We start from the raw sequence: 15,680 nt of genomic DNA, 5'->3' as shown, positions 1-15,680 counted from the left end.
CCATGGTCAGATCCACTGTGAGAAGAGAAAACTGTCCGGCTTGCCTGCGCTTTTTTCACTCCTCCCCTCACTGCAGCCGGCTACTCTCGCATACAATTCAGGCGAGGCAAGGCGCATCTCAAACAAGCCTATTCTCTATGTGTACAGAAGTGACGCAATGACATGCTCGAAATTCCCGCGGAAATCCACCAGTACCACTGGAATTAAATTTATTATTACAGGCTTACCGTTTTGAATCGAGGTAAGGCAAGCAGATCGTTTTGAACACTGGCTGGTTATGTTTTTTTTTCAAAAATGTCTTTTTTGATAATTTTAATTTTAAACCCAAAAAAGTGCCGGACTGCAGCTTTAATGACACAATTCATACACCATTTTGTTTTTGTTATTTTATATTTTTTATTTACATTTTAACCATTCAATTTAGTAAACCATTATAAAGTGATTTAACAGTATTAATCTGTGACAAACTCTGTTTCTGTTTGTTCTGTGTGTGTTTGACAGATGAAGATGAAGTGACGTCAGTGTCAGTGACGGAGGGAGATTCAGTCTCTCTAAACTCTAGTCTCACTGAAATAAAGTATTCTGATCGTATTCTGTGGAGATTTGGAGATGAAAACACTTTAATAGCAGAAATCGATAAACAGTTCGACAGATTCACTGTATATGAAGATGTTCTTGATGGGATATTCAGAGACAGACTGAAGCTGGACAAACAAACTGGATCTCTGACCGTCACACACACCACAACTGAACATGCTGGAGATTATAAACTAATGAGGTTTTCAGATCTAAGGATTTATTCAGATCTAAAGATGTTTTCAGATCTGATGTTTACAGAAAGATTCTCATCAAAAGTATTCAGAGTTTCTGTCTATGGCGAGTAAAGATCATTTTTCTTCTCCTTCAAATATTCTTATTTGCTATTTACATATTGAATTGTTGAATCGTTTATAGTTTGAGATGACAGACCGTATAAAAACTCAGTTGGAACCGAATATAATATTGTTGATTATATTTGATCATATTTTTGTGTATTCAGAAATATTAGTTGATGATGTCAGCGCTGATATTAGTGTTTATTGACTGATCTGATCTCAGTCTGATGTGTTTATTCCTCAGACTCTGTCCACTGTTGTGGTCCTACTGAAGCTGTGATCCGATTGGTCCTCTCTGCTCTGGTGGGCGTGGCTACTGTCAGTATTGTGGTTTATGACATCAGATCCAGAAGAGCTGAACGAGATCAAGCACATATTCACACATCAGGTGCATGATTGATGATGTCATTTCTCACAAACTGATTTATCATATATTAATGTATGTCAGATATATTTATGCCTTGATATGTTCATCTTTTTCAGGAAGTATTGAAATCTAAAGCAGAACGCTGAACTTTAAAGGTTCTTCATGTGTGTTTTTGTCATAATTAATACTGTATATTTACGCTTGATTTATTTTTTTTGAGTCATTGTTTATATTTCTCTCAGATAGAAATAAAGAGACACAGATCTCACTTTACTGCTGCTGTATATTTGCTGTATGTATTTTCTTGCCTTTATCAATAAAGTTTCTCACTCTGAGGTTCAAGAGTCTCTCCATGTTTTATTACATTTATTATGTCGAGCGCCTCCCGGAGGAATACAGACTTTATATATAGTTTAAAGATTTCAGAAGTGTGGAACATATATCTTTACATTATTAAAATATTATTTTAAACATTATTTGTAAATGTTTATATTATTATTATCTCATCAAATGTTTTTGTTCATCTCTCCACAATAATAAACAACTTCCCCAGCTTCTGCTTTAACATGAGAAATCACAGATTGAAATACATAAACACAACATATCGATGCTCCATTTCCTCCAACAAGTCTTTAAATCTCTAGTGTGATTTGTCTCTGGTCTCGTCTGAGCAACTCCTCCATCTAGTGGCTCACCCTGAACTCACATGTTATCAGGAGTTATTTACTCAGTCTCTGTAATGAGATCCAGTGATTGTGTCGTTCATAGACATGTATAGAAAGGCTAGATGGCTCAAGCTGTGTCGTCACTTGGCGGCCATCTTAGGTCAGGAGACTGCGCTGCTGCTCCCTGCTGCTGTGGACGGAAGGTGAGTGACATACGCCAACTAAAATGCTCTTAAATTGCTGAATTCTTGACGGATTTACAAACGGTTTGGTTTATTACAAACCTTATTAACGTGGCTATGATTTGTGCTGATGCCGATGTTTAAATTGTATAATTGGCTATAATTTTTCACAAGTATGCAGTTAAATAGCCGCATCCCTGACGTTTATGACACACCAAGCCGTTTGAAAATCGGTTGAAAATTGAGCAAAATATAGTTATTTCAGCACTACATGCACAATAGACTTTAATGTTATAACTGGACGAGCGGTCCTGTCCTAAGATGGCCGCCGTGTGACGTCGTCGGGTCCCATTGGCTCTCAGCGCCGGTAAGCTATCTCTATACATGTCTATGGTGTCGTTACTCAAGAAAGCCACTAGATGGCGCTGTGTTCAGTATTATGTGACTAACACTATGAAACGAGTAATGAAGAATAAAACCACATGTTGAAGTGTTCAGAGAAAATAACCAGACATGTTAAAACTGCACTGAGAAATATTTCATTCAAATCACTGAACAAAACATGATACCAGGAGTGAACTCAAACTAAAAACAGCTCACTGGATATTTTCTCTTTTTCAGACCATTCTCTGTAAACCCTAGAGATGGTTGTGTGTGAAAATCCCAGTAAATTAGCAGTTTCTGAAATCCTCAGACCAGTCCGTCTGGCACCAACAATCATGACATGTTTAAAGTCACTTAAATTATTCCCCGTTCTGACGCTCAGTTTGAACTTCAGCAGATCGTCTTGACCCTGTCTGTGTCTGAAATCACCCCCTATACCCTTAAATATGACACTATTTGAGGAACAGTACGGTGTACATTTCAGGACATCTTCAGATCTCAGTCATATGACAAAAAGGCATCGGGTGAACAGTGGCGGTTCTACATTGAATTACACCCTGGGCGAGACCCCCTTCGAGCCGCCCTTACACTTACTGGTGTACTCAATGATTGTCTATGTGCACTGGAAGATTCCTTCCTAAAAACACATAAAACTTTCGTTTACAAAGACGTGAAACTCACCGAGTGGTCAGGGGTGTTCACTGATGTGCGCACTCAAAACTCGCTGAAAAAGATGCTTTCCAACAGGTTTTATCGTAGTGTTTGTCCAACTCCATTGACTTGTATTGAATGTGCTGTGTGAGGTACGGTATTCCTCCGCCGCTTCTTCTTCTGCTTCTTCTGTGTATTCAATGAAATGCCAGCGGTTTGCTTGCAATTGACCTTTGGCTAAGCCCCGCCCCCCTTAGTTACTGTTGCTACCTCCGTCAACTTCATCTGGGCTCTGGTTTGGTATCAACATGGCTTATGCTGTGACGGCTCTTCCTGATGAAATTTTATCAAACAGCAAATTAAGTGTCGGATAGAAGTAGGCAGAAGCGGCTGCAGTGTGTGTTCGGAGGCTATTCAAGACATACAGGAGAAACGCAAGCAACAACAAGATCCAAATAGAGGCAAAAGCATAACGGTCACAGTCAAAAAATGACCCACCACATCATATCCTAATGGAGACGGAGGCTGAGACTCACAATATCAGGAGCAACACTGTTCATGCAGAGCTGTCTCTATTCACTTCTATCATCGTTATTACAAAACGGACTACGCGAGTATAAAGTTGTATTTAGGGCTGGGCGATATATCGATATAAAAAATATATCGATATATTTTTAGATGCGATATGGAATTAGACCATATCGCATATATCGCGATATAGTTCAAATTTGCGCTGTGATCTTTGCTACAAGCTGCTGCGTGCTTTTGTAGCAGTCTGTGTCTCAACAGCCCAGTGTACAACACGACAAATACTCACATTAAATGTTTACGCAGAGGAACAGGACTCTGCAGTTCTCAAAAGTTCATTATTTGCATGTGCTTTAAAGCCTAAACTGAAAGCAAACCGAGAAAATTGAGAGAAATCTGCTTGTCATATGCGTAGGCTACATATTAGACGCGCGCTTTCAGGTCTTAAAGAGACAGTAGCCCTAATAGTAAACATGATGCCGCTTGTCCTTAAAGGGATAGTTCACCCAAAAATAAACATTTTGTCATTCTTTACTCACTCTAATGTTGTTCCAAACCTGTATTCATTTATTTCTTGTGTTGAACACAAAAGAAGATATTTGGAAGAATGTGGGTAACCAGACAGTTGCTGGTCCCCATAGGAAATAAATATAGAAGTCACTGGGGAACATCAACTGTTTGATTACCCACATTCTTCCAAATAACTTCAACAGAAGAAATAAACTTATTCAGGTTTAAAACAACTTGAGAGAGTAAATGATGACAATGAAACATTTGGGGAGAACTATCCATTTAATGTTAATAAAACAACAAAACACAGAGGACATCACACACTGCTCTTGACTGAGAAGTTTAATAGTAACTTTAATAAGGTATCAATGTATAATTTATACAGTGAAGTCCATATTTGGCTTTGACTTTGACTGAACATTTGCTCTCACTTTGCGGAAAAAATATCGAGATATCGTATATCGATATTCAGCCTAAATATATCGGGATATGACGTTTGGTCCATATCGCCCAGCCCTATTAGCAGCGTGTGCTAGCGCAGTGTTTCCCAAACCTGTCCTGAAGGACCCACAACACTGCACGTTTTCTTTGTCTCCGTAATCAAACACACCTGATTCAACTCATCAGCTCATTATCACATGGGTTAATGAGCTGATGAGTTGAATCAGGTGTGTTTGATTAGGGAGACAAAGAAAACATGCAGTGTTGTGGGTCCTTCAGGACAGGTTTGGGAACCAGTGTGCTAGCGTATCAACAATTAGGGTAGAGAATCGAAATCATAACCTAAAACTGTCTAACTAGTATAACTTCACAGTAAGGTTAAAACACAAAAGTGTGTTGTTGATCTTGAGGGGTTTCGCTGACTGAGGACGTCCACACAGTTAATCCAAAGACGACACTTGTCAGGATTTGACCGGTTTTGGGAAGGAAAAAACGGACACCCCCCTCAAACCTCTCTGGGAAACGTGTATCTGTGTTACAAACGCCCCAGGCACAACGTTTAACCGTATTTCTGATAAAACTACGACGGTAATAGCCTGCAGAGACCAACAATATGAGACGCCTGTGTTAAAGTCAATGGAGCGCTCTGAAAAAGTGTCGGACCTCTGTGGGAGCTCGTTCTTGGCTGCGCTGTGATTGGTCAATCTACATTCTAGGGTGTGGCTTAGCCAAAGGCGAATTGGCAAAGGTGCATTATCGCCACCAACTGGGCTGGAGTGTCTATTATTCAAGCTCTCAACGGAAGGATCACGGGTGTGACGCGTTTGGCAAAATAGGTCCAGAAAAGCTAAATAAACCTAAAATTCTCGGGACAGGAGCATGTGTCCAAATTTTAATCTTAACCGTTCTATTTCATCAGATACGATCTGTAAACAGGGCTTTAAGTGTAAAATACCCAACTTGTCCTTTAACCCTCTATACCATAGAATTTATCAACAATGTGAAATACAACATATTCCTGAGAATAATGGCTAAAACTACTATTTCAAATGTCTAAGAATAATTCAAAATTTTAAATTTAAGTGTTAATTATAAGTTTGTTGCAATTTATAGATTAGAAATATCTTTCAAATGATGTATGACATATTAAGAAATGTTTTTCATAGCCCATAATTTAAAGGGATAGTTCACCCAAAAATGAAAATTCTGTCATCATTTACTCACCCTCAAGTTGTTTCAAACCTGTATGAGTTTCTTTCTTCTGTTGAACACAAAAGAAGATATTTTGAAGAATGTCGGTGACCAGACAGTTGATGGACCCCATTGACTTCCATAGTAGGAAAAAAATATACTATGTCAGTCACTCTTTTATTACAGTCTATGGTCCGTCAGCGCGGCATCGCTCGTCAAGTTCGTACAGACAGGCACTGCGCCAGGATTCCAGTTTTGGATGGGCCAGACCAATTGTGTGTGGGCCTTAAATTAAAAACGTTATCCAATCACTGTTAAACCGAAATAAAAATTACTGACTAATATACTGTTATATTATCTGTAGGCCCTACGACTGATTTTTACTTTTAGCCTATGTCTATATCGCGACAACATTTATGTCAAAATAAAATATGTGTATAAAATACAGGCTACAGTACCTATTTTCTTAAAAAAGGAATTCTTTCATAAACCAAATTCCTCGTTCTCATGTCAGATACAAGATCTTGTATAGCATGTGGGTGTGTATTATATATATTGTATAATATTCTCTCCTACCTGCATGCAATTGTTCTCTACATGTAAACCTTAAGAGCTAAAAGTATTAAAAATTACTTTATTACTCAACTATTTATAATTACATTAGTTTTATTTTCGTTTTGTGTGTGTGTGTGTGAACTACACAACATAAATCAAGTTGTAACAGTGATTAACAAGGAAAATTAATAGCAATTTCCAATAAAGTTACCAAATCCTACTGTAAAGCAATGGTGAAAATTACTGTATTGGTCTTTCTCACCTGTATTTTTCAAGATATGATATTTATATGTAATGACTGATATTTAAGTGATATTTGTAGCTGACATTAAATGAGATATAAAGTAAAACGTATTGACCTTTAAATTAAGGTAAAATGTGTTAACATAGAATAATGACTCTGAAAACTTTAAACATTAGCATCACTTTATTGACAGTATAGATACTGTAACCAATATGATGAAAAACTATATTGATAAATGCAGTATTTAATGTAATAGTAAAAAAGAGAGAATCCAATAAAATAAAATAAGCAATAAATGTGGCAAGTTCAAACATGAGGAACACATTGCATGAAACATTAGATGCAACGTCACCATCTTGAAGCACAACCTCCAGTAAGATATCACGAAGGACCAGTGGAGGAAGCTATACATGAACAAAACAAAACAATCTGAACTTCTTGTGGTTATAATGATTCCCTTGCATTTTTATAAATTGAGTAATAACAAATACATGTATGTTCAGGGGTTGGTCAACAGTTGCCACTATGAAGGGACAAATGAAGAACATCAGTAAATGACAGTCAACATTTACCATAAATAATAGAGCACCTCAAAATAAATAAATCATACCAGTGATTTTGTGTGGCTTGTCAGTCAGTTCTCTTTCTTTGCTGGATTTCCATGACCGATCTTGATAAATTTATGACATAAAAACACATTAATAATACAGTAGGCTATATCAAGTTTCATTGCATGAAGATATGACAACTAAAAGTCACACTAACTGTAAAGGCATTTTGCCATCCTTGTCATTATTTTTTAGAAAAGGACTAATAAAGGACTAAACAATAAAAAAGAAAGAAAGAAAGAAAGAAAGAAAGAAAGAAAGAAAGAAAGAAAGAAAGAAAGAAAGAAAGAGTCTTGGTGGGAATTTCTCCAGCAAAAGGACAGACCACCATCTTCTTATGCTTGGTATGTCTGACTATAGTTGGAAAAAGCACAAGTTTATCAAAACAATTCTTAAACGTACAGAATGTTTTTTAATGAGCTTGGAAAACCCACCTCTGAAAAGTCAAATGTTCCCCCCAAGATGACATAGAGTACTGCAACATGAATTATGTATTAAAGTAACACTCCGACTTTTTGGGATTTTAGCCTATTCAACTTATCCCCCAGAGTTAGATAAGTCCACACATACCTTTTTCATCTCCGTGCGTGCTATAAGTCTGTTTGACGCACCCACCGCTAGCCTAGCTTAGCACAAAGACTGGATGTAAATGGTTGCAGCTAGCATACTAATCCAAATAAGTGACAAAATAACGCAAACATTTTCCTATTTACATGTTGTGATTTGTATAGTCACAGAGTGTACAAAAAACAAAGTCAAATGAGACACAGACATATTTTAACCGTATAAATACTGGGAACTATATTCTCTGAAGGCAAAGCACTGCTACTTGGGCGGAGTGATAACCGCAGCACCTGAGACGCGCCGTGGTGAGGAGCAGGGTGTCGCAACGCCTCCCCACATGTGAACGTTGATGGGCGTTCTTCTAGTTTACCGCTATGGGCGTGGTTTTGAGCCAGCGGCCAGTCAAAAACAAAGGACCCGCGAGAGACTTCCCTCCGTCTCCATGTGCGTGCTTCTATTGGATAGACGCCTCGCGTTCAACGGAATTCATTTGCATAAAGATGGGCATCGGCCAGCTTTTTGACGCGCGGCATTTTTTCAAATGAAGCGCCGCCTTCCCGGAATGCTTTGCGAGCGCGTCAAAGTCGCTTGACGTAACCCATAGGAATATAGTGGAGTGCAGCGCGACAGAAGTGTTGCACGGACAAGTGGATCACCGCCGTCTCAGGTGCTGCGGTTATCACTCCGCCCTATATTCAGGGGATATAGTTCACTACAAACAGCCAATCAAACAGGGTTTTTAAAAGATAACTACCCTATATGATTACTAAGTAAATTTGAAATAGAACAGAAAATAATCAAGTTAGAGTTTAACAGGAACTGTCCCGCCTTTATTTTTCCCATGGATTTCTTCTTAATGCAGGGATGCACAAAATTAGTTAATATATGACCCTAAAATTAAAGTGTGTTGCAAGTAAAGTGTTTCTTAAATTGTATGCAATGAGAAAGGGTCTGCTGGGGGCAGTAGTGTGTTCCTGCACAACCGGAGGCTGCAGTTTCAGGACCGCAGTTTGTTTTGTGACAGCGCCACCTACCGAACTGGATGATATAGCGGCGGCTGCTGTTTCAGGACCGCAGTTCTAGGGTCCAGGTGGTTTAGTTTGTACATACTATCAAGATCCACCTTGATCCTAAGTCTCATTAGAAAAAAATATATATTTTAACAAATAAGATTATGGAATAGAAAAGCTCCTGGAATTAAAGTTAGAGCAAGTAGCTTTCCTGTAGCTCAGTGGTAAGAGCATTGCGTTAACAACGCAAGGTTGTGGGTTTGAACCCAGGGGATTGCACATACCTATGTATAAATGTATAGGATAATGCAATGTAAGTCGCTTTGGATAAAAGCGTCTGCCAAATGCATAAATGTAAATGTAAAGTAGCATCAATCTACACGACACAATTTAAACGATTAATATTAAACTTTTACTTAAAGCTCACTTCAAGTATTTGTACCATCCGGTCGCGGTTTAAAATGGTTTTAAGTCAAAAAAAGATGTTGAAATATGGTATAATAAAGCAATTTATATGCAGCTAATGGCTACACCTTGCTTGGCAATACTGTAAACATTCTTAATTCATATGAAAATACCCAAAATCGCACGAAAATCACACACAAACCACATATACTCGAAATCGTGCATTTATTAGCTTCTTGTTACAGGTGAAGAGATGTGTCTTAGCTTTGTTATCACGGATAACAGGACCGCGTCATGCAGAAGAGCAGGATTATTGTCACGTTGAACCACGTGAGATGATTGACAGCTGTACAGCGAATGAGACTTGAAGAGACCCAGATCTCTCTGTGTTCGCTGTTTGAGTTTTATCATAAACACTATCGAGTCTTAAATCTGTCTAATGCATGATGCTCAGTTTGTCCAGATAAAATAATTAAGAGTGTGATGTTTTAACGAGTAATGAATGTTGAACAACAATCTGTTGTGATGATCAACAATGTGATCTTTGCCGCGAGAGGGGTTAAATTTGTGTTTTTGGTGATCCAGTTCTGTAGGTGGCGCTGTCACATTAAACTAGGGTCCTGGAACTGCGGTCCTGAAACTGCAGGAATACCCTTCTCGCAGCGGGTGGAAACTGCAAAGATGCCTTTTTATAGCAGCTTTATTTATGTAGGTCTGTGGACACTGGCAGCAGTGGAAATGCTTGGCCTTTTGGCCACAGCTGTATATAACATAATCTAAAGCTAAATTGAAAATAGCCATGTTAGTAGACGTAAAAAAAATGTTTAATACACATTTATAAGATATGCATATACACTCTCCTCCATATGGGCCACTATTTGATGATACTGTCTGGGTTTACATATTTGAGATGTGCATGTGAATAAATGAGTATCTGCAAGGTGGCGCTGTGGTCGAGGCTCTTGTCCTCTCCGCTGAATTGTGATGTGCTGAATGGACAACAAATTCATCCATTTTAATTTTTAAAAAGTTTCCTCCTCTGTACATAACCATTTTACATTTTATCATTCATCCATTATGTTAGTCTATAGGTTCGACTACACATGTGAGGTATTAATGTCTGCACTGATATAATGAAGAGTGTTGAACATTGACTAGTGAGCTGATCTCACTGCTAAAAAAGGTCAAATCATGTTTCTATTTAAATCTAGTGGTCTGCAGAGGTTTCTGTTAGGGTTATGTTTAGGGCTACATAATGGGTTATGAGATATAATATAAATAACAGAAAAAATATAAATATTACATTAAAATTGATATTAAAAATAATAAAAATAACAAGCAATGCTTTTTCAGCTTTTCTGTGGAGCTTTTCTTGTTTTCTTACAGCGCACCTCACACTCAAACACCATTTCATATATGAAGGGAGGGAGTGAGTTCTGGACTGAATGAAAACGTAATTTATCCCAAATACTAGTTAAAAAAAAAAAAAATTAGATAGCTACAATTTGCAGTTAGATTAATGTGCACAACACTTTCCTTAAAATGTATTTAGTTATTTTTGTATTTATAGTACATATTAGTACCTATACCCCCCCCCCCCCCCCCCCATGATTGTTTAAAGCATAGTCCTAGACTAAAACGTAAGTCTGAGCTGTTCCAACTGAAATAAACTTGCACTGAGTGATCTTAAAATATATCAGTGCCTTTGTTTTGTCTCAAGATGAACACCAGTAATGTTTTTTTTCTAAGTATGTTTATGAAAATTATTTAAATGTCCTAATTGGAACTATGGACTAATCCTGGTTTAGGCTAAACCCTGTCTGTGAAACCGGGCCATAATGTCCTGGGGACATAAATGCCATCTACTCGGTGGAATAGCCCATTAACATTTGTTTACAACAATTGTTTTCTAGTCTGACAAGCTAACTATTTTTGTTTATATTAGAATACGCCGCCAGGAAAAAATTAAGCAAACTACCACTATCAACACTAAAGTAACAAACTTATGCACCAAAAAGTTAGCGAATGTTGAATGTTGTCAAGCTTCAAAATATCTTTTGTTCACTTCTAGATGGCGCCACTCGTTTTTCCCGCGAACTCTTCTCTCTTCGTCGCGTGTGAAAGATCAACTTCCGCCTAGCAGCGGTCCTTCCGGTTTGGACGCCATTAGCAAAACGCAGGTATGACTCGCCGGAGAATCTCAAGCATTAAAATCACATTTATATCCAATACATCTTACCTCAAATCATCACAAAAATACACGCGTTTGTAAATATAAACCATCTAAAGTGATTTCCAGCGATTATTGGCAACAATTAGCGTGATGTTTGTGTGTTTTGGAGGGTTTCAATCAGAGTAGATGCGGTGAAGCACTCTGAGGTTATTCTCTAACACTGTCGTTATAAATCAACTATATATGGGAAGCTTCAAACCCATAACGTGTGTAAAATGTTAACTGTATTCTCCCTCATCATGAAATGGTGTTATATAATGACATTGAGCTCGTGTATAGACCACTAATAGCACACATGTAGCTCATGTTTTCATGTGTATTTGTATATTTAATCGCGTTTGTTCTCCTCAGAGATGGCTATCAGGTATCCTATGGCAGTCGGCCTCAATAAAGGCCATCCAGTGACCAAAAACGTGTCGAAGCCGAAGCACAGTCGCAGGAGGGGGGTGAGTGAGTCCGTGTTTCCCGGTGTTGGCCAGTTAAAATCACCATTAACCTGTTAACTCCCAGTGTCACAGTAGCGCACTTTTATTAATAGGGGTTCCCACGTTTCACATTTTAATTAGAACATTTTGAAATTGTCCTTTACTTTTATCGCACTCAATTTAGATATAAAGTAGGGCTGCAGCAGCTATCGATTATTTTTGTAATCGATTAATCTAGCCAGTCCCTCCAGAAAAAGAGTTTTTTTGTGATTGTTGCGAGCAAAAATCCTTGATTATGCGGCACGTTTTCTTAAAAAATGCGATGGAATATGCGGGATATTTATGCGATGAAATTGCGGGAACTTGCAAAAATTGCAGTTTGATGAAAAAGATTTTTTTTTAAATCCCCCAAGAGAAATGTAAAGAGTAATTTCTTATTACTTCCTATGATAAGCAAGTATAGTACATCACATAAAGTGCCGGGAATATTTAAGTTCTCATCTTGTTTTATTTCAGACCTTAATAAACACATGCTCAAACTTACAAAACATTGAGTCGAACAAGTTCTGTAGCTTTACAAAATTAATATTCTACAACTTCTGTAAAAGTGGCAAAGTGGTTGTCCAGCGTCGACTTCCGCCTGTGGTCAAAATAAAATAGTACAAAATAATTTGCCCCCACTGTTATGTAACACACTGGGAAACTGCTTTGCGTGGCCTTTTGTGCTTATGTTTGTTGGCAAATGAGAATGAAATGACACGCGTGTGTGTGAGGGGTAACTCTCTTGCAATTGAACGTGAATGTTTACTACTTAAAAACATAACAGCTAAACATCATATCTAGTCAAACCGCATCACGACATCGCTAGAAAATACAGTATGGGATTAAAATCAGCGAACATCAATAGGCTTAGGCTACGTGACCTTGTTTCAGCGACGCTTGGTGAAACGGTGGATGTTTTCGGTTGAGATGCTGAATCATTGAAGTATTTTGATCAATATTGAGATCACGATTATTTGTTGATTTGTCACATAGGCTAATTATTACTGCTTTTTACATCCATATTGTGCTAAACTTCCTGCTAATGTACAAATATGTGCATCAAAATAAAATAGGCGCTCTTATTCACCAATTCAGTGCATCTCCAGAATAAATAAAAAAATAATAATTAATATTTTAAATTGTATTTATATTTTATATACATTGTATTTATAATAATTAAGATAGACTAGAGATATTATCTTCTGTTATAATTATTATTACACGGCTTGGTTAAATTCTAATGTAGAATGCAGTCTGTTATTTCTTGATAACACACCGTTGCCATGAAAAACAGAGCGTTGTCATGGACACGGAAGCAATACACTCCTTTTTAAATCAATATTTTGTGTCAAATAATTGATTTATTTGGAAGGTAGCCATGTAAGCGGGATCCCGATGTCAGTGAATAAAATTCTGTCATTGTTATTTGAAGTCTCTCGCGCACAATCGCTCGCGCGCAGACACACTCGGTCTCTCTCGCCCAGTTCGCTTCGCTTTTGTCCAGTCCGGCAAAACATTCTAGTTTCTACATCTAGAAACTAAGCTGTGCGGTGCAGGGAACAGCTCTGATTATTGGCTCGTCATGGAGCCAGCGCTAGATAAAAAAAAACGTTCATATGGAGCGTTCTATGAACAGAATGATGCATATAAAAAATCGCACGATCACGCGAATTTGATCGTGGGAAGCCAAAATCGTAATCGTGATTAAAATTAGATTAATTGTGCAGCCCCTACTGCCATCGCGCCAACTAAATTCAAAATGTATCACGCGCTATGGTGCGCTTGAACAACGGTCCTTGTGAAACAATCAATTTACTTTAAAGCTAATTTCTATAACTTGTTTAAAAAAAAAAGTGGTCTCAATCTGCAATCTTACAACCATTTTAAAGGATTAGTTCACTTTAAAAAAACTTTTGCTGATAATGTACTCACCCCGATGTCATCCAAGATGTCCATGTCTTTCTTTCTTCAGTCGAAAAGAAATGAAGGTTTTTGATGAACACATTTCTCCATATAATGGACGTCAATGGGCCCCAAACGGGTCAAGGTCCAGATGACAGTGTCAGCGCCGCTTCAACGGGCTTTAAACGACACCAGACGATGAATACGGGTCTTATCTAGCGAAACGATCGGTCGTTTCAAAAATAAATAAAAAAGTTTAAGTTTTATAAGCACAAACGCTCGCCTTGCTCTGTTCGTGACGTTACGTAATACGCAATTACGCTGAATTCACTTCCGTGTTGGTTTCAAGAGAGAGACAGGGAGGTTGCCGCTTGGGTTTTACCCTCATTTCGCTGACTTTCTCCCATCATGCACTGCTGTATACACCATATTATACCAGTGCAGTCGTGTGTAACGTGACACCGCTGTTGTGTTTCAGCATCTGACCAAGCACACTAAGTTTGTGCGCGACATGATCCGCGAGGTGTGCGGGTTCGCGCCCTACGAGAGGCGTGCCATGGAGCTGCTGAAGGTGTCCAAGGACAAACGGGCCCTCAAGTTCATCAAGAAAAGGGTACGTTGATCCCCATCCGTGTTCAACGAGTTTCTGGGAAATTACCTTTTTTCCTTTTTAAATAAATGAGATTCCACATTGACCTTAAAGAAGATTTAGTATAATTTTTTAGTATTTAGTATAACTTTAAGTACTGTTCTTTTTGTGAATATTAGTGAATTGATTTTGCTTTTGATCGCAAGGAACCAAATTTACGTTTCTCTTTATATATATATATATATATATAGAGTATGGTATAGAAGTGTATATATATAAACTATGTTTGATGATGCTATGAAAGAAAAAGCTTTAAAATGTATTTATGATTTGTCTATTTATATAGTTATAGGATATATATATATATGCACACATAACTTGGTTAGACGATACTTAATAGAAATAAAAGAAAATGCTTTTCAAAACAACTTAAAAATCTTCTAAACAATTGGTGCAAATTGATTTGAATAAAAAATTCAAAGTTTTATCAAATTAATAAAAAGACCATTTTTTCAGTCTGGATTTTGACCGACAGGTTTAATTTTTTCATCTTCAAGATCTGCGTGTGTTTCCATCCAACTATTTTACTATGAGATATTGCATTAAAAAAAACACTAGATGGAAACGGTAAGATTCGCATTAATTAGAAAAATGTCCGTAAAAGAAGGAATTTGCTTAATCGAGGCGGATAATTGTTCAATCCGATACGACGTGCGTATAAACTAGGATGGAAACACATTTACTGAATAAATCCCTCAAAAAGTGACTTTTCCTCAGCTATGATTGGATAACTGGACTAACCAGTGGGCCAATCACATCGCAGCATCTCAAGTATAGGTTTGGTGGCTCTCAAAGTCTGTGATCAGAATGATTTGGTTTAATTTAATTAATAATGAAAAGGTTTAACATCCCAACTTACACTTTTATTACTGATATTTTGTGCCATATGGAAACTGCTTTATTAGCCTAAATGCGCAGGTTTGAGTCTAGTGTTCCTCATGGTGTGTGTGTGTGTGTGTGTGTGTGTACAGGTGGGAACTCACATCCGCGCCAAGAGAAAGCGTGAGGAGCTCAGCAACATCCTGGCCGCGATGAGGAAAGCTGCTGCCAAGAAGGAGTAGCCTGAGTTATGAGTTATGTCAAATAAATTTGTGCGTTTGAAACATGCGTTGGACTCAAGTGCTTCATTTCAACGTGTCAATCGCTCCGGAGTAACTCATATCAGTGTATTCAACCAAACGCATGCTGTGTGTTGTCTTCGGTCAGGGGTTGTATATCTAATTTAACACATACAATTATACCAATGAAT

At 37.8% G+C, this 15,680-nt stretch overlaps 1 protein-coding gene across 1 annotated transcript; it reads left to right on the top strand.

Moving 5' to 3' along the window:
- Window positions 1-11,253: 11,253 nt before the first annotated feature.
- Window positions 11,254-15,538, top strand: rpl36 (ribosomal protein L36). Its single transcript, XM_079592827.1, has 4 exons — window positions 11,254-11,360; window positions 11,765-11,859; window positions 14,261-14,395; window positions 15,403-15,538. Exons 2-4 carry the CDS (start codon window positions 11,767-11,769, stop codon window positions 15,490-15,492), a joined length of 318 nt encoding a protein of 105 aa, XP_079448953.1. The 5' UTR covers window positions 11,254-11,360; window positions 11,765-11,766; the 3' UTR covers window positions 15,493-15,538.
- The last annotated feature ends 142 nt before the right edge of the window (window positions 15,539-15,680 follow it).

Source organism: Phoxinus phoxinus, assembly GCF_949152265.1.
Source record: "Phoxinus phoxinus genome assembly, chromosome: 20".
Classification (NCBI taxonomy): domain Eukaryota; kingdom Metazoa; phylum Chordata; class Actinopteri; order Cypriniformes; family Leuciscidae; genus Phoxinus; species Phoxinus phoxinus.
Note: the sequence above shows the minus strand (reverse complement) of the source record. Positions and strands in the feature narration are given on the sequence as shown.

Excerpts from the sequence above, each read along its gene's own strand:
- rpl36 (XM_079592827.1), top strand. The coding sequence starts at position 11,767 with ATGGCTATCAGGTATCCTATGGCAGTCGGCCTCAATAAAGGCCATCCA. Across the intron at positions 11,860-14,260 it reads AGCACAGTCGCAGGAGGGGG|CATCTGACCAAGCACACTAA; the intron begins GTGAGTGAGTCC and ends GTTGTGTTTCAG. Across the intron at positions 14,396-15,402 it reads TCAAGTTCATCAAGAAAAGG|GTGGGAACTCACATCCGCGC; the intron begins GTACGTTGATCC and ends GTGTGTGTACAG.